The 20569-nt window shown below is 39.7% G+C and overlaps 1 protein-coding gene across 1 annotated transcript in view; it reads right to left on the reverse strand.

The window, feature by feature from the left end:
- Map3k15 (mitogen-activated protein kinase kinase kinase 15) overlaps window positions 1-20569 on the reverse strand; it is a 132599-nt gene that overhangs the window by 9695 nt on the left and 102335 nt on the right. Inside the window, exons 14-19 of the mRNA XM_036175586.1 lie at window positions 20150-20237; window positions 18249-18382; window positions 15537-15664; window positions 12988-13118; window positions 12658-12763; window positions 1435-1592 (exon numbers count right to left, since the gene is read on the reverse strand). Coding sequence (XP_036031479.1) covers window positions 1435-1592; window positions 12658-12763; window positions 12988-13118; window positions 15537-15664; window positions 18249-18382; window positions 20150-20237 — 745 coding nt within the window. The remainder of the gene's footprint in view (window positions 1-1434; window positions 1593-12657; window positions 12764-12987; window positions 13119-15536; window positions 15665-18248; window positions 18383-20149; window positions 20238-20569) is intronic.

Below are 20569 nucleotides of genomic sequence, written 5' to 3' on the forward strand. Positions count from 1 at the left end.
TCTTGTTAGGACTTGCAAGACCCAGGTAGCTTCAGTTCCTCTTCTGCCAGATAATCCACTGCCTTGTTAAAGGAGGCCCCATGTGAACCACAGTGGAGCAAGAATCAGTCCCCAGATGTCACATCTCACCACGGCCTAGGAATCTTCTGTGAAAACTCCTACATAACCTCTTCCTACACAAGCGTTCTCATTAGAGGCTGCCCTCTCACCTTTTAGGAGCTGTCATCATAACCCTCATCACCTTCCTGTGCCTTTCCCAACTCCACTGTGCAACTCAGAGGTAGAAGCCACTCTGGCTTTCATATCAGAGTACTCACTGCCCACTTCTTGGCTGTCCTGGGGCTGGTTTTGACTCCCTTGCTCCACTTTGTGAGCTCTGAAACTGCAGAGCCTTCTGAATTTGTCTCCACAAAGCCCTTGACCAAGTGACATGTCCCATTCTCAGGACACCACTCCTAATAGCTTGAATGGCTTGAGAGTTACGAGAATATTAGATGCCAGATAGAATCTAATTGCCAGGAATTACTTGTAGCACCCCTCACCTGAGCAAATGGGGAAGAGATGTTGGCAGTGCCCACCAGCACCAGAATATACAAAGACTAAAAATCAGGACCTGATCTAAAGCCGGAAGAGGTAGTTTGTCTCTGGCTCTTAGAATGAAAATGGCAAAGTGGGTAGCACCTGGCATCTTGCAAGTGCATGGCTGGGCTTTTAGGGGTAAGAAAGGGTTTCTTGTGTCCCAGGCTGGCATCAAACTTAGTATGTAGCTGAGGATGGCCTTGAACTCCTGATTATTGTGCCTCTATGTCCCAAGTGCTCCCAAGAGTGTGCTACCATGTCCGGCCTAAGTACATCACTAAGAGTGCTTTGATTATGTTTTTGTTGGCAATAAAAACTGACTTCATGTACAACCCCCCAAGAGCCAATGCATTTCCAAAGAGTTTGTACAGCTTATTAGTTAAGCAAAAGCAGGAGACAGGAAGAGGACCAGGAAAGTTACTTTTGCCCTATGGATGAATTCAGTTCATGGCTGTCAGCTGTGCTTCCTGAGCATCACAAGAGTTCAACAGACCAGAAAGTAGACAGCATTATCTGCTTAACACCAGCTGCTCTAGATTCCAAGATCTGTGATGGAAGCCACAGGTATTGTCTTCAATGGCCCAAGATGGATCAATTATAGTTACTGATGTGCTGAGGGGAAGTTGTTTCTGTTTTGCAGCCCTTACATTCGGGGTTCTATTGGGATTGAAAGGTCAGAAGACTCTTGACTTTTTATCTTGGCCTTGGAACTGTCTGGGCTGCTGATGTGAAGCAGAAAAGCTGTGAGAACCTTCTGCTAAGGCTCAACTTCAGTGACAGAATCCTGAGCTTCACATCTGGGGAGTTCTGCTCCAACATCCACCCAAACCATCTAAATGAACAAATACATTTTACCTTGAACATGGCTGCTTGTGGCTCACCAAGCTCATGGAATGGAGGCCTGCTGGTTGCCATCTCAATGATGGTGCAGCCCAAGGACCAGATATCAGCTGGAGCACCATACCCTCGAGGTCCTTGATCAATAATCTCAGGTGCCATGTACTGCAGAGTCCCTATGTGAAAAACAAATGAACAAAGACTTGGGGGCACCTTATTGTTTAAAAGTGGAAAATATGTAAGTATATGGATTTAACTGCTTCAGCAATGGCAGATGGGGACTTCTCTTGTGAGGAAACCATTTGGTTGCACCATTTTTTGATCAGTGACATGCAATATTCTTTCCTTTAACATGATTCATATTGAAAGAGGATTATTTAGCCCCCCCCAAAGGATAACTGAACCCAACTCAGTATTCACGTTTTGTGTGGTTTTAAGTGTGGGGGGGGTTGTTGTTGTTTTGAGACAGGTTTTCTTAGTGTAGCTCTGGATGTTCTGGAACTCTCAGAGATCTACCTGCCTCTGCCTCCCAAGTGCTGGGATTAAATGTGTGCACCACCACCAGCTGGCTTCAATATGCAAATTTTAATCCATGCCAGAGAAAGAAAACTGGAATGGGAGAGAAGTTGGCACAATGGTGGTGGTGGGAACAGTGATAGTAAAAGGTAGTGTTACAGAGATGGATCAGCCACTTAAAGGCTAGGTTCACAACAAAAATGCAGTGCTATAATAGAGGTACCTACAAAGAGGCACATGTGGATGAATAAATGCTTGTGGTTAGGCTTTGACTGAATCAGGGAAATTATCAATGTGTTGATTTTGTTCTCTGACAAGCAAATGCCAAGACGAAGTAGATGTTAAGAGAGTTGTTGGGGAGAAGGGGTATGAAGGGTAAAAAGGGAGAGGGCAAGGTGCCAACCTGCAATGCAAGTTAATCCCCAGAAATGGGGAGGGGGATGGGCAAGACTCAGGTAGGAGGCATCTCAAAAGCCACTGCTGTGAACCACTAGGAAGCTCCTGGCCAAAATTTGTATACTGGATGAGTTTTACCTTTGTCCGATCAGTCATTAGTAGGGAACAGCCTGTGTAAAGCACAACCAACATGCCACCAGAGGATAATAGCTGATGCTGTCAGTGAAGTAAGTTTCTGTTCTAAAGATCAAAGAGGTGGACAAAAGTCTAGGAGGACATCAACGCCAAGGTAAAAGCTCAAGTATAGAGTCCAGGGTACAGCAACCAAGTGATGGTTGAGCTGGGGCAAGGTGACAAAGGTGGCAAAGGAGCAACCCTTCTGAAGGTTGACTTTGTCCTATGGGTCAGGAGCCACCAGAAGTTGCTAAAGTGGAGCTGGTGACTAGCTATGGCAACAGGAATGTGAATGAACTAATGAAGGGAAAGATGTGGTTTGAGGAGGAGGTTGGAGAGGCCAACAAGAGCTTAGGGAGTAAAATCTTTAGTTTTTCCTTAAATCTGGAATGAGAAAAGAAAGTGGAAATGTGGACTGACAAAGAGGTTTAGATGGCCTTAGCCAAGGCCTGACATCCAGAGCAAAGAAAAAGGTCTGTCTCAAAACAGTACCAAAGGTGATTTCCCAAGTTTTTGAATCAGTGAAGGTACTACATTCTTTTCTTGAAAGGCCAATGTCTTACTCTGTAGCTCAGGCTAGTCTGGATTTCACTATGTAGCCCAGGTTAATATCGAACTCTCCTTGATTTATTTTCCTGCCTCAACCTCCAGAGTACTGGGTTCTCAGGCACAAACCATTATGCTGGCATTATCATTCATCTGGTGTCTCACTATATACCCTGGACTAGCCTGGAAATCACTATATAGTCCAAGCTGATGTCAAACTCATGGTGGCCTTCCTTCAACTTTCCAAGCCTCTACAAGTGTGAACCACCATGCTCAGCTTCCTATGTACATTTTAAAGACTCTACCCTAAAGACAGCTTGTGACCAATAGAATGTTCTGCAATGATGGGCATGTAGTCTGTACAGTCTGACATGGGAGCCATCAGCTACATATGACTATTATGTTGTTGAAACATGGTTAGTGAACCCAAAAAGAAATGAATTTTAAATGATCTTGTTAGTTTCAACCACTTTGAAGTTTTATATTAGTTTTGGTGAAGACAAACAGATTGGTGGGGTACAAATAAATGCTTTCACTTCCAGAACTGAAATGAAGGGGGAACTATTTGGTCAGTTGCAAAGTTAGGCAAGATGAAGGTGCATCTCATGTGTACTTGCACTGTGAGGAAATGCCAGTGCCTCAGGAAGGAAACTTCTGGTGTTACAATATCCCCTAGAGGCTGTTGTTGCTTGTTGTTGCTGTGACTAACACAAGAAGTGGTGCTGGCGGGGGTTGCTCCTGCTGATCTGTAATTAAGTGCAGACAGATTTAACACTAATGGTTTATTAGCACTCATCTTACTCTGCCCCGCCATTGCTCATTGCCTGCAGATCCCTGGTAGCTTCCACAACCAAAAGGCACTAGAGCAACTCTGGAAGGATAGAGGGGCCTTCCTCTTCCCCCATATGTTTGGTGTTCCTGGAAGCACGCTTTCATGTGGACCCTCAGTTGGCTCTAATATCCAGGGTTTTTTTTTTTTTTTTTTGGTCACTCTACACTCCCAGACCCAGTTTTTTTGCCCCTCAGGAGTATTTACCCCAGCCTAGGCATATTCCCTCCTCGAAGTTCTGATCCTACCTCACCATCTGTGCACTCCCACCCTTATGCAGCCTCCTGATGTCTCAGTCCCCTTTCTGCCTTTCCAGTTTCAGTACTCAGAAAATGCTCTGTGAAAACAACTGGGGTGATGGATATTTTCCTGCCTGGACCATAGTAACATACTTAAATGGTAGGGGTGTGTGTGTGTGTGTGTGTGTGTGTGTGTGTGTGTGTTTGATTCATTGTACATAGTTACTGGTTTCATAAAGATATATTTATATAATTATTTCATATATTTTAACCATATTTCCACTCCTCTTCTCCCTCCTTTCCATATTTCCATTCAATCCCCCAGACAGTCTGTCTTCTACTTTTGTGTCATATTTAGATGTGATTTATGAATCTATATAGGATAAGGATCCACAAATGTAAGAAAACATACACTTCTCAATCTGACTTATTTTGCTTATATGGTGATCTCTAGTTGCATATATATTTCCTGCAAAGATATAATTTTATTCTTTATGTACAAATGTGTTCTTAAAAGAGGAAACCATACATACAAGTGACATTATAAAATAGAACAGGTTATATTTAGGAATTTATATGTATACATATGTACATATATGCATGTAGCAACAATTAATGAAAAAAGAAATCATGGATTTGAAATAAAACAAGAGGGTTATATGGGGGAATTTAGAGGGAAGTAAAGGAAGAAAGAATGATGTTATTATCTTCTCAAAAATAAAATAATTTGTAAAAAGAACATGAAAATTTACACTATGCAGAACTCAAAAATAGTACTAAATCAGTGGTGGCTAACTGACCTTGATCAAGTAACTGTCTAACTTAGTATAATTTTTTCATAATTAAAACCATAATTAATCTCAAGTTAAATGTAGATTTTTCTCTGTATGAGACCATAGTGACTATCAACTGATGTAGTAGGAATCAGTAAAGACGTCCATATTATTTATTCCTGTGTAATAAATTATTCCCAAATTTAGTAGCTTAAAACACTGTATTGGTACACACGGTCTAGCTCAGTAGTAGCATGTTTGCCTAGCATTCACAAGGCTCTGGGCTCCATCCTTAACATAACCAAAAAAGCCATTATAATCTCACACAACATCTAAGGGTAGGGACCTAGCAGCAGTCAGCTGAGCAGGCAGAGGGTCTCTTAGGAGGCTGCAATCTAGATGTGGATTGGGCTGCATGATTTAAACATTAGACAAAAGTGGCTAGGTCCACTTTGAAGATCCCTCTTTCAGACTGGGATGAGAAGGAAGCTTCTTAACTGCAGTTTTTCATGACATAGAATCTTCCAGACGACTGCTCAAGACATGGTTTCTATCAGTGAGAATAATCCGAGAGAAGGAAGTGGACATTTTGCTGCCACCATCACTTCTATCTTTTTCCATTCACTGGAAGTGAGTCATTTTATCCAGTCCACACTTAACTATACCACAGACTGGTTCCCACATCTGACTTTGGGGCAGGATTTGATGGCCTATAAATAATTTCCATGTAGTACTATGCATCTGACTTTCATAATTCTGTAAGATTGGGCAAAGGAGGTGACATCTACTGTTATTACACATTTTACACAGGAGGAAACTGAAGTTCAGAGAAACTAGTCATTGAAGCTGGAACCCAGGTCTTTTGTCCCTGAGTTCAGAACTTGATATCACTGAATTATAAAACAAATCAAGAAGTACTGCTGAAGAAAAAGATGCCTGAAGAAGAATGGTTCCCACAGGGCTTCAAAGACACACTATTACCTCTTTCCCACATTCCTGGAAGATGAAGAGCAATAGTGGAAACCTGGGCACTCCATTTGATTCACTGCTGTATTCACAGGGTAAGCATCTGCTCACATGGAACAGCCAACAGAGAGATGCGGAACCACACAAGTACTTCAGATAAAGGAACATCCCCAGTGGTGTGTGTGTGCAAGGCATATGTCAATTCTACCAAAGGCTGGAGTCTGGAGAAAACCCGTGAAGATGGCACTGTGGCGCACTTGAACCATTCACAAATCTTGTCTTGCCCTGCACCTGGCTCTCTTTGGGGCCCCACAGCCTCACTAGCTTCCCTCCAAGAGGCACTCTATCCTACTTGTCTCAGTCCTTAGACACCTGCCCCAGGTGGTGGTATCGAATTCACAACATAATGTCCGAAAGACTCACAGGTGCTGACTCAGCCCTCTTGGGATATACTCCATTGGAAACTTCTGGGTAGTTTCCAAAGCAGGATTTCCACATCTTCAGAAAAGAAAACATGCCATAAGGCGATTGTTTGACAAAGGATCCAAGCTATGATCTAGATACTAGAGCAAGGCATGAGACAGGAACCACAGGAGCAAATTTTCTAAGGGAGCTTTAAACTCCTCAGTACACAGGTTTGGAGCCCTTACTCAGGGTCTTCTCATCCAAATCAAAGGGCTCAAAGAATGTCAAGAAGAAAAAATAGATGTGGTGTGGGTATTGAAAGGAGCTTCTATTGAGAATGGTGCTAGATTGGCTACCTAGTGTCAAATAAGAGTGAGAGTGGGGGATCCCCAGAAGGGTGTGGCTCATGGCAACTCAAGCAGTTAAATGGGCATGCCAGATAAGTGCACTTGAAAGGAGATCACACATGTTAGCATTTCCCATAGACCCCTTGAGATGTTGTTAGTGACCCAAATTTCAAATGTTTATATTAAAAATGTAGTGAAAAGAGAAGTATAGTGCAACCTCCCATGGTAGTGGAGACTGTGCTAATCACGCTAAGTGACGGCCTTGTGGGAAGCACTTCTTCCCAACCCAAAACTTTATAGCCAATAAGAGCTTGATATTACATATTCCTCTCAGATAACCTGCATGGAGTATAAGCTGCTGAGGAAGGAAATGTAACAGCAGTAAATAGGGGTCCTGTAAAGTCTGGGGATACTATCTATCACACCCTTGCAACAGTGAGTTGAAGGTAACACTAACCTCAGATTCAAGAAGTGGGACCAGTTATAGTCATGTTGGACTTTGATGTTTCCATACTTTGGTCTATCATGGACTATCTATCTGGGGAGAACAGAAATGTCTGTTGTCTCTTTTCAGGGAAAGCTTGTCCCACAACACAATTTTACTCAATACTCTGATACACACACACACACACACACACACACACACACACACACACAGTAATTTATATGTCTAAGGTCACACAGGTAGCAAGTGGTTGAGCTAGAAACTGGGACTGCTCATTCTTGATTGGAGGATATTTATAGATATAGACCAAAGTTCCTGTCGTGGTTCTAATCTTAAATATGTAAGAGGGATATAAATATACATCCACACAAAGGTTCCTGTGTGAGTGATCACAGAATAACCTATATCATTCATAATTTGGGAAACTATTCAGATGGAAAGGAATGAAGACCTGGTACATGCCATAATGTAGATGAGCCTTGAAAACACATCAGTAAATGAGGAAGGGTAAACATTTTTGGAATGCGTATTGCCACATATCATATGCAGGAATATCCCAAACATGCAAATCTGCACACATACCAAGTCAATACAATGATTGTCCAGGATTGAAACCAGGACTGACTGCAAAGAGGCACGGGGATATTTCAAGGGCAATCGAAATGTTCAAAAATGGAATTGGGGCAATGGCTGTGGATGTAGTAAATTTGCCAGACACCATTGAATCATGCAATTCAAATGGGGGTTCTAGTGATTTTATCTCCATGAAGCGTTAAATCTACCACAAGGACAAAAAGGCTCTGTGTATGGTTCAGTAATAGAGCACTAGCATGGCATGTACAAGGTCCTGGTTCCAGCCCTAACATTGTTCAAAATTGAGTTTTGTTACTGTAATTAGTTTATCATACCCAAAGAAAAAGCCCTTCATAGAAAGATAGGAAGAAAGGGGCTCAGAGCATGCAACTGCCTGAGATTATTGTTTCTCCTAACAAGGTTCAGACAATCTCAGAGCATCTATGAAGAAAAGTTCCACCATTATCCACCTTAGCCAGAGTTCTATACCAGCCAGCTGAGACTTCTTTACAGAAATCTTCTGTTTTACAAAGAGTAATTACATGCAGGAGAATTTCCTCACCAAAATGAGATCCCTTCTTTATTATCCCATAAACACACCTGCATTATTTTGCAGTACAAAATTCACGCCTCCTAAGCCAATTACTTGGGAAATGTGATATGCAAAAATAAATTATACATGTGTTTTCCATGTGATTTTTTTCCTCCTCAGGGATGCTAATTATGAAATAAATTGTTGGGGCTCTATGATTTTGAAATAATTCCTTTTCATCAGAGCCCCTTTTGCTATATATAGCCAAACTAATTGGTGGCTTCCAAAAAGGAAGATATGAGTTATTTTCAATTAGAGTTGTAAAATGATAAGACAAAAGGGGGACCAGTCTTATATACATATTCATATATAAATAGGGGTATATTTATATTTATATCAGAAACTATAAGTGAAGATTCAACATATTATTTATGTGGGAAATGCTAATGGGGTCCTGCTGTTGTCTTGTCCCTCTGTGTAGCTTTGCGCCTTTCCTGGATCTCGCTCTGTAGACCAGGCTGGCCTCGAACTCACAAAGATCTGCCTGGCTCTGCCTTCCAAGTGCTGGAACTAAAGGCACGTGCCACCACCGCCTGGCAAGACATATGTATCACTTCTGGCCTTCTAACTAAAAAGCCATTTTTGATAAGATTAATAATCCCTTTGATAGGAGACATGTCTCCACTTTGGGTGCCCAGGAACTCATATACAACAGTTCTTTTATTGAAGAAAAGTCCTTTAAAACTAGGACATTATCTACCACAAATAAGGCAAAATTTGTCCATTTTACAACTCTGGCAATTTCAAAGACAGAATAATCAATTACCTGCCAACTATACCTTATTCCAGAACTATAAGGTTATGAGAGCTGCTTCATAGTTCTATCAGGCATGCTCTTTGTGATTGTCATGTTCCTCCTTAGGAGAACACAACCTTATTAAAAATGAACACTTCTTTCCAAGGATCAACATTTTAGCTATAGTTGCTTTTAAGCAGGAATTCAAAAAAGCCACAGGTAGCTTGTGAGAGGCCTTATACCTACTGGTCTGGTAAATGGAAAACCAGCTGGTAATTTATATCACCTTTGAATTCAGTCCCTGTCAACATTCAGAGTGTTTTATCACCAACAGGTAGACAAGAAAATGCAGTTCTTCAAATTCACATAAAATACTCTGTTTCCTCAGGAAAATTAGCCTACCTTGGAATCATAATCATATCAAAAATTCAAAGTGTTAGAATTCACTATAGTAAAGAGCTATTTTTATGATAGGCCAATAAAATGTCCTAATAAGTTACACAAAATTATGTTAGTATGCTACCAACTCTGAAGACATACTTCTATTTTACTGACTGAGAACCCTTAGGAAATCTCAGCAGAGTTCTCTGTCTACCCAACTTGTGAAAGGCCAAGAAGAAAGTAGGACAATGTTAGTATATAGATAGCTTTCCCAAGTATATCACTATAACAGAGTTAAAGCATTTTAAAGTCAAAGACAATACTTCATCTGCATTAAGAATAAAAATGCATGGATCTTGAAGCAATCATCCCAAGTAAGGTGTGTTTTCTCTTATATCTGGATGTTAGGCTTTAAGTTTAAGTTTTAGATATGTTTCAATCTGAAAAACCACAGAGGTTAGGTCCCTGAGTAAGGGACCAGGAGGGAAGAAAGGATCTTACAAAGAAGGGAAAATAGAGTATAGTGTTATAAAGAGATAAAGGGAAACTAAAAAAGGAAGATTAAATGAAAGGGTGAATGGGAAGAGAGTAAGGGAGGGAATATGGAGATGGACAATTAATACTAAAAGCAATTTGAAAAGCCATGGAAACTTGCTATTGTAGAAGCTTTCTAAAATATATTCATATAGGAAAGGAAGTTAAGAAAGTCAATATATAGTGGGCGAGGTAATTCACCAACTGGACATTTTATGGTACCAAGTAAATCCTCTACTGCTAGGAATGGGTTACATCTTGTTGAGGCATTGGCCAAAGGGGTCCCATAGAACCCTCAAACACCACTGGTATCATCAAGATTATTGGTTACTCTCTATAACCTGACAGAATGCCCTATTGCTGAAGACACAACTTATAGCATCAAACATGGAGATATCAATTTGGTGCCAACTAGAAGTTTTTTTAAATTAATTTATTTAATGTACATTGGTGTGGCTGTGTGAAGGTGTTGGATCACCTGTAACTGGAATTACAGACAGTTGTGAGCTGCCACGTGGTGCTGAGAATTGAACCTGGGTCCTCTGGAAGAGCAGCTAGTGCTCTTCACCACTGAGCTATCTCTCTAGCCATGCAACTAGAAGTTTTACCCCTACTGATTGGCATTCTTGATGCTGGAAAGTACTTGGCCCAGTAGCAGAGGAGAAAAGCAAACATCATTATTACCCAGCTATAAATCCTGTCATCTATGACAGTGACCTGCCCTGCAAGATAAACTGGTATAATAGTGGCAAAAATGTTATGGGAGTAACCAATATCTTTTTCAATTGGATTTAAGACTCATTCCATGAAATGGAACCCATACTTGACACTGTCAAGAACATAAGAAAATAGATGGGTCATGGGCCTAGGTGAAAACCTACTATTATTTTGCTAAAGGAACACAGTAATAAAATGACTAATGTGGTGATATTTTATTTGTGCTGAAATGTGGTGATATTTTATTTGTATGTTAATAAATTTTGCTTGGAGATCAGAGGAAATAGCAAGCCATTAACACAAAAGTCAGGCAGTGGTAGCATACACCCTTAATCTGATCACTTGGCAGGCAGGGTCTATGTGTGTTCAAGGTCACACTGGAACAGAGCCAAGCATGGTGACACATGCCTTTAATCCAGTACCAACTATAGAGACCTGGAGGTTTATATAGATGGACAGTGACAAGGAAGTGAGGTAGCTGGACTAAGAGCCAATGAGAAGGCATAATAGCAAGGCAATAAAGGTGCAGGCAGACAGGAAGTAACTCACTTTTGGGGAGCTACAGTGCTGGTGAGGTAAGGTGGTTGGTAGCTCTCACTATTTCCATGATTTCTAAGGCTTTCACTCCTATATTTGGCTTCATGTTCTTTATTTAATGAGACCACTTAGAAATTCGTCTACATTTGGCACCCAACATGGGGCAGGAATTCATAAGAAAGCCACTTGGCTATGGCCTAGTGGGCCCCAGCTCAGTCAGAGCACGTGGCCAGAGCTGCACTCGGCTGTAGCTGCAAGTGGCTGGAATGCTTGTGAGGATACAGAGCCCCTGGCTCAGGCCCAGTATGGCTCAGGCCAGAGCATGTGGTTGGACTTTCTTTAGCTTTTAGCTTTTTTTCCTTCTCCTGGTAAGCAGTAGACACTTTATCTATCTATCTATCTATCTATCTATCTATCTATCTATCTATCTTACTGGATTCTCTATAGACTCCCAATGACATATTGCTATGTCTGTAGGTCAGTGTTTCAATCAACCCTCATCAGAGAAGATTACTCTTGTAATAGGTAGGAATTAACACAAAGACCCACAAATGGACAATGTGCAGAAAGTGAGAGACTTTGGAGCACTCAGCCCTAAATGGGATGACTTTATCAAATCCCTCCCTTCAAGGTTCAGGGATATATGCAGAAGAGGAGGCAGAAAGATTATAAGAGCCAGAAGTGGTAGGTGACTCCAAGAATATCTTCCAAACACAACAGGATTAATACATATATGAACTCACAGAGACTATGACAATATACCTAAGACCTGCATAGGTTCTAGACAAACAAAAGTCTCAACACTGAGAAGTAGACACAAAGTCCCACCCCTAACCAAGAAGATATTTGTAATTGATACCTGTTGGGAAAGGGAAACTCTTAGATTGTCATTTGGTATATCAATCACAGTCTAGGGCAGGCAGGGCCCATGCCCAGGAGTAACTGGCCAACATGAAACAGACTCCATGTTTTTTACACACTTTGTGTTTTGTTTTAGTTATTTTGTTTGTTTGTTTTTGTTTTTCGATACAGGGTTTATCTGTATCTTTGGAGCCTGTCCTGGACTAGCTCTGTAGCCCAGGCTGGCCTCAAACTCACAGAGATCCACCTGCCTCTGCCTCCCGAGTGCTGGGATTACAGGCATGTGCCACCACCACCCGGCTTGTTTTAGTATTTTTTTAATCTTACTGTTTTTTCAAGATTGTTTTGATTTTCATTTTGTAACACACACAGAGGGGAGAGAGAGGGAGAGAGAGAGAGGGAGGGAGGGAAGGAGAGAGAGAGAGAGAGAGAGAATAAGCAAGTGCATGAGTTGGGTGGGTAGGAAGGATGGATCTTGGAGGAATTGGGGAAAGGGAATTGTATGATAAAACTATATTTTTCTATGGAAAAATCTTAAGTAAATTTAGAAAAATCAAAATGACACTCTGTGTTGAAAAGGTGACCAAGAGGTAGTTTGCAGATGACCACAGATTCAAAAGAAAGCTTAGATCCAAAATGGTACCACACAGCCAGCTCTGCTCTGCTCTGCTTACCCGCAAAGGTCTCGGTGCATGGGTTAATTCTTGCAAGGCGTTTAGATGTTCCAAAATCAGAGATTTTTACCACTCCACTATAGGTGTTCACCAGAACATTATCACCCTTTGGAAAAAGAACAGCGTTGAGTGTATAAAGGCAGATTTAAGCAAATCAGCACCCTATAGTGTGGGATCTTGATTAATGCTCTCTACAAAGACTGGGTCTGACATAGGATAGGGTGGGGGCTATCCTGCTAAGCTGTCTCCCTCTGTGAGTAGACTATTCCACCATACTATAGTGAAGGCTTAGAAAAAAACGCCATTTTGATGGCTTAGAGAAGCCCATACCTTTATGTCCCTGTGAACTATCTGGTTTTCATGGAGATACTTCAGGCCTTCCAGGATCTGTTTGGTATAAAACTTGATAGTGGGTTCCTTCATTGGTCCCCATTTGGATCGCAAGAGAGCAGAAAGGCTTCCTAGAAAGCGACATAGCAAAACCAAACCGAACCAAACAAACAAAAGGAACCAAACCAAAAAATAAATAAATAAATAAAACAAAAACCAACAGGATGATAAAGATTCCTTTGTAAGGGGTCAGGGAAGTAAACTAAAGTGATATTTTTAACCTTACACTAGTATTCAAATACTGATGATTGCTTTTCAGTTAAAATGTTATGAGATTTTTTTTATTATTTCAATGCACACTCATTTACCCAGATCTTGCTCATTGCCAGATATCTTTTCCAGAAGCTGTTACATGTATCATCTCATTTAATCTACCCCATGATTAGCTGAGATAGGGCTATTTAATATCCCAATGATGTTTACTTCAAGTATTGTAGTATATATATATTATTACTCCAACTTTTACAGTTTATTTACTTAAGCAGAAAACCGAATCTTAATGGATAGAACCATTCAAACTACCAGTTATAGATCCAAAAATTACTTCTAATACTCTATTGCCTACATATAGGGATTTCATACATAAAGCACTAGTATTTGGTTTTATCCATTTGCTATTTTGTAATCTCTCTTTAAAAGTAACTATGCCCAATGTGATATGAAAGTGTGTATTAGGATACTGGGTATTAAAGGGGGTGGGCATAGGGAGATGGAGGAAAGGTAGAGATGGTAGGAAGGTTTATCAAAACTAAGGATGCATTAAAAAAAGCCATACAAGAAACCCATTATTTTGCAAACTAATTAAAAATATAAAAACATCTGAAGGGAGGTATCCTGCATGGGTGGGTATTGCTGCTCCCGGAATCCACAAATCTTTCCAAATTAATTTTTTTATGTTTATGTGCATGCATGAGCTTACAGTTGCCAGAAGAGGGTTTCAGATCCCTTGAAACTGAAGTTATAGACAGTTGTGAGCCACTACGTGGGTGCTGGGAGCAGCAAGTACTCTTAAACACTAAGCATCTCTCCAGCCCAAGCCATAGGTTTTTAAATGAAAATTCCAGTGCAAAGCATGGAATATCTCCCTATTGCTTGCTTACCAGTAAGGCCCAAGAGGTTTTCAAGACAAAATAGGCTATTGCCATTGGTCTTGGTTGCCCACCAGAACTAGTTACTAAGACTACTGCTGAAGACACAACATACTTTGTTTATAAGACATAGAGAAATCAAGCTGGAACTGACCATGGAAGTACCTCTCTGCTGGCTACTTTTCATAGGTCTATGAAGTGTTATGCAGGCTGGTAGAGATAAAAGATCATCAATGGTATACACAGTGGTTAAACCCTACATACTCCAATACTGACCAGGCTAGCAATAGTGGCATAATGGTTACAGGGGGGTGGGCAACCAATCATTTTCTGTTGTATTTTAGTTCTATTCCCTAAGAGGGAATAAATGCCTGGTACTGTAAATCTGACCCAAAGCCTATGGGTAGATCATAGGCCCTAGAGGAGAATCTATTACTGTTACTTAGTTAATAAGACATGTCAAATCGCCGTGTGTGTGTGTGTGTGTGTGTGTGTGTGTGTGTGTGTGTGATTCAAAGACTAGTGCTACTCTCAAACCTTGGTCAGAGAAGTCTTGGTAGTAGGCAGTGGTTAATGCAGGCTCATAACTGACCAAAGTACTGAGAATAAATGATTGTTGAGTACTGAGTCATAAATCTATTACTCTTCTCCAAGAATCAGAGAACATTACAGAAGAGGAAATGGAAAGAATCAAAGAGCTAGAAAATGAGGAGGAATGCTAAGAAACAATGTCATTTGGATATGACATGTCCATTACAATTATAAACACACAGCAACTTAAGTTACTTCGCATATGAGCTGCATAAGACTAGGCCATTCAATATTCTATCATGGATAGGGAAGGCTAGTAAGGCTATTAGCAGTTAATAGTTGTGGAAGTTATGTTCTTTAGCGGTCTAGACACTGATATGTTACCCATGCTCCAGTTGAAAACAAACCCTAAACATGCTCATATGGGCAACCCTAATTAAATTCAGTGGGTCACAAAAAAGGAATGAAAGAGACTAGTTGGGAAGAAGAAAGTGTCAGCAGGAATGGAAAAGAGACAACAGAGGATAATGTAGTATAAATAAGATAATGCATTAAATGCATGTATAAAATTATTAAAAAAAATGTCCCAGTGTCCCTTTTACATCATTTTCCAAATCACCTCTAGACTCCTAGACTGAGAAGAACAGAGCTCAAGGCCAGAGATTTTGTTCCAATATATAGCACTCAGTAGATAGTGAGTATTTTAGGCTGAATAAACAAGTCTGAAATAAACTGTTTATGTGACCTTTGCTGTTTTCCAATCTCCAAAAGGTCTGTCATTTGTTAAGTGGTGAAACAATCAATGATATCCAGATTGTATTCTCATAAGCAAATTCCAGAATGCGAAATAAAAAAAGAGTAACTACTTACCTCCAGGCACCTGTTCCATAAATATCTTAATGTAGCCATTCTCCGAAATAGAGCCCAGGTACTGGACAATGTTGCGATGCTTGAGATATTTGTGCAGGGCTATTTCTTCATGCAGAGGCTGAGAGTACCTATTGCAGAAAAAAAAAGTCTGTATCACCTGCCAAATCCCAGGGCTCTAGGCCCTAGTAGTTCTTTAACAGTATCCACCCTGCTGCTAACCATCCCTTCTGGGACCTCTTCCTCAGTTTCCATGAGAATATTCAACTCCCTACCTGTAAAACATAGGATACAGGCTGAGTATCCCTAATCCAAAAAAGCTATATGATCCAAATCATTTCAAGTATCAACATGACACCACTGGAAAATGCCACACTCGACATTGTCAAAATACAGACACAATGAAGTATTATCTAAAATTACCTTCAGGCTACATGTATAAGGAACACAAAGGAATTTTGTGTTTAGATTTGGGTCCCATACTCTATACATACATTATATATACCCAAACACTCCAAAATCTGGAGAAAAAAAACTTATCTGAAACACTTCTTCCTTCTTGTTATAGGAATTTCAGATAAGAAATATTCCATCTGTAACAACACAGCCATGTAGGGATTCCAGGGGACCAAAGTACCTCAAGTCTCTCAGACATTGAAAGAGGGCCTGTTATATGTTAAACACTCAACTAATGGCTATTATTTCTACCATCACTATTGCTTGGGCACAGATTCTCCAACAAAATTTCACCTCTTCCAACAAGTCCCTTCTTCCTCCTATGGAAGTTGGTGGTCTGGAAAATTCTGTCCTAAACTGACTTACTCTACAAACTCAACCCAGAATTAATGAGTTGCCCAGCTCCAGTCTCTGGACTTTCAAGCTCTTTATGAAACTCTACCACGTTTCTTTATAGACTCCACATAAAGACCATATTGTCTAAGGTGGTACACAAGGACTTTCCAAATCAGGTCAGATGATACCTTTAACATTTTTGCCTCATGAGTCCTTCACTAGCCCATACCTTACATTCAAGCTTTGCAGAAACTGCTTTCTCAGTGTATGCTTCTTAACAGCTTTGTTTTTCCTTCATAGGCCCCATTTTCTCCAAATATATGTGTTACTTATTCCTCAATAAAACCGGCTTGAAGATGATTTGTACTCTCAACCTTGCCACAGCTCATGCAGGAAAAGTCAGCCCCTCTCTCTTTTCTAAAAACACGTTGTGTACCCTTCTGTTACAGCACTTCTCTTTTTAACTCATGGACACAGTGTCTGCATTCTCCACCAAATCACGCTAGGATCAGAACCCTGGTCACCTTTTACTCCCTATCACCAACCCAGATTCATGAATGGAAAACATGTCTAGTCACCCTAAATTCAGCCTAAAAACTTTACAAGTTGAACAAAATGGGTCTCTTAGGCCCTTTCCAGCTCAAATATCCCAGGAACTTCTATGGGCAAGGAAAAGTTGGAACATCACTACCAATGGAGATACATGCTAGTAATATCCCCAAATCTACACGACTCCAACAGCTTATCTATCACATGAATAAGGGAGAATATTGGATGAGGGACCCAAGAGACTGGAATGCTCATCTTGTTTCTGTTATTCCCTTTTGGGAGTCCTTTAATCTCCTTCAAGCTTGGTTTCCATATTGGTAATCTGAAGAGATCAGATTAGTTTGTTTCAGGACTTCATTATAATTCATATACTATACTATACTATGGCACTGAAAACAAACAAATTAGTGAATGAATGGATGGTCATACAGTTGCTAGAAATTCAGTGGAACACAGACAGTGATCACCTAGATGGAGAGATGATGCACATATCTATTAGCACCCAGAGCTAGAGGCAACACTGCCAATTATGATGGATGTGTCTGTGGCCCATGATTATTTCTGTTGGGGTCATGATTACATGTGTAACTTCTCTAAAGAATCACTCAACATGCTTAGATTTAGATGAGGTTTAAATTTAAAATAAAATGAACTAAGAACATGGAGTTGGGTGGGTAGGGAAGCAGGGAGGAACTGGGAGGAGTTGGGAGAGGGGAAAGAATATGATTAAAATCTACTGTATGAAAAATTTAAAAAAATGTAATAATAAAATTGCTAAGTTGTAGTACTGATGGTAGGAAAACAACCCCAAATCTATGCGTAAGGTTGAAGACCACAGTTATTAACAAAATTTCTACTGTGAAACTCTGATTTTTAACTGCATTTAAGTTCTGTAATGACATTTCCAGACAAATCATAGCCATTTTCAATTGTTACAGTGTAAATTTAAAAGCACTCAGTCAAGGCTGGAGATGTAGCTCAGTGGTAGAGTGCTTGCCTAGCATGCTCGAGGACCTGGGTTCTATCCCCAGCACTGAAAAACAAAGAGAAAAAAAAAAGTTTCTCAGTCACATTTTAAAATATTTTCAAATAGCTGCATAAAATGTAAAATTTCAGACATAGTTGTGGGTAGAAATAGTTCTCTTTTGAAATATGACATTCTTTAATCCATAAACTTCTAAGTAGTTTGATTTTTCTCAATGTATTTCTTATATAAGAGAATAAAAGCAGATCACCCTTATAATAAGAGCATTATAAGTTCTGACAACATAAGGTAGCCACACCATTCTGTTGACACAGATTAAATCCTTACACCATCAGTGGTAGGCTTGTTGAGATAGAAATCATAGAATACTAAAGGTGGTCCCAACTTGCCTGATATCTCTCTCTGGGATTTCCTTGATGGCTATTCGTACTTGATTACTGAGATCTCGGCCGGCATACACAATCCCATAGGAGCCTTTCCCCAAGACAACTCTCTCCCCATTTGAATCATGGTCATACTCATACTAAACAAGGTAGAACAACAGGACAAAAAAAAGGCAAAACACAACTTATTGAAGAGAAGCCCAAAATTTATCTAATAAGTTTTCAAAACTATAAAGCATTATTTGAGTGCCAAGCAAAATATGATTCTTAGGCTATACATTTTTCATTTAACAATTATTCTCATTTGTTCATGTATTTATAGAATTACTTAATGAAATGTAATTTCAGGAAAGTAAAAAAAAAAAAATAAGACTCACCTGTAAATTACCTGGCTTACCTTTTGGAGATTTTTCACCATTTTAATGCTGCAATTTAAAACTTTCTAAGCATGTTAAGTACCAGAAATCAGTATCTTCCTGCATGATCGCTTATCAACTTGTCAGGAAACAAAACTCTTTCAATAGCCCGGGAAAGAATTAAAAGTCAGTAAAAGTTAACATCTTAATATCATATACACATGTTGGGATGACCCCTTTCAGTCATATAGTTCTAGCACATGTTGCAAATACATTTTACAATTAGGATTGCTAGTCTGTTTCACCTGCCCTATCATCAAAACCTGTTGTGGCCCTGCTGGATGTGGTAGCACATGCCTATAATTCCAGCACTCAGGAGGCTAAGACAAGTTCATGAGAGCTCAGGGTTATCCTGGACTACAGAGAAAAAGCTGTCTTAAAAAGCAAAAACAAGGCCAGTGAGATGGCTCAGTGGGTATTGGTATTTATTGTGCAAGCCTGGTGACTGGCGTTCAACCCATCAAACCCATAGAAAGAAGGAAGGAGAGAATCAACTCCAGAGTTATCCTTTGACCTCCACACATAGCATGCACATACACAGTAAATTGAAAATGACAACATGCAGCTGCATTCAAATTTATTCTTGGTAATGATTAAAACAAAGGTGACAATGTCTAAGCAACTCTCATGTAGAACAGAGAGAAAGCAATGACTATTTCTGGGGTTTGGCATGTCCCTACTGTTTCTACTAACCCCGAAGCAATTTATACAACAAATAATGTCTATGTTCCTTCCTATAGCCCTCCTAAGATGCTCATGACAATGAATACACAATGAAGATGACTAAAGGGTCTCCAATGTCAGACTTATTTTACAGTTCTCTCTTTCCTACTCACTGCATTTTTGCAATACACTTTGATTGTAAGCCAAGAACTCTTGTATCTGACCCAATTACTAAAATGAACCCTTCTGATACTTTGTGAAGAAAATCTTAAGGAAATAATTTCAGTATAACTTCAAAAATATAATAAAATATCAAGAAACTGTAATTACTGGGAGAACTTGAATTAGTGACAAATCTGAATGACTGCAAGATCAAAACACAAATAAGTGATGTAGTCAGTGTAGACAACTGTGCTGTCCAAATGAGTTTATGATAGTGTCACTTTCCTTAAAGGGATTTCAACTTTTATATATTTAATATAACATGTGCAAGTGGATATAACTAAAGTCTATTTAGGCAGAAATCTGTTTTCAACTTGTCAGCTATTTCTCCTGGAGTCTCATAAGTACTATTAACTTAGAAAAAGAAAACTTTAATGTAACCCATGGCTATTTTTCTTAAATATTCTGACAGGATCCCACAATCATTAGATTCTTCTACAAAGACACTTTAAACTTAATTTCTGAGACCTATGGACAATGATATCTGGTTGGTTCAAAGGTATCTTTAAATTCAATAGAGGATTCACAGAAAATTGGGACTTTTTCTTCAAGCACCAAAGGTATATTAAAGGATGTTTTCCTAGTTCTGGATTTTCTGTGACTTACCTCTAAGGTGTCTGCATCAGCCTCTCCCTCCAACTCCACTGTACTGCCCACTCCATTGTTTAGCATCTCTTTAACCAAAGTGCAAAATCTAGAACAGCAAATGCCACAGAATACCACCTATCAGGATCACTCTTTCCACTTATGTTTAACTTAACCTTATTGTATTATATTGTACCTAAACATAAAATAAAATTCTACAAGTTGTAGAACAATCATTCTACTCTTGATTTGACATGGTACTTTAGTGATTCCCTAATCTAGTTCAAAATATATGTGATGCCTAAGTCTTCTATATGAAGTATCTCTATCAACTAGTTGGTTAGCTGACTCCAAAGTACCAATCTTAAATGCAGCACATATGTAAAACAGAAGAACAGTTTCTTTTCTAGTAAACTGAAGGCTTTTTTGTAGGTTCTATCC

The sequence above is a fragment of the Onychomys torridus genome, chromosome X (genome assembly GCF_903995425.1).
Source record: "Onychomys torridus chromosome X, mOncTor1.1, whole genome shotgun sequence".
NCBI lineage: Eukaryota > Metazoa > Chordata > Mammalia > Rodentia > Cricetidae > Onychomys > Onychomys torridus.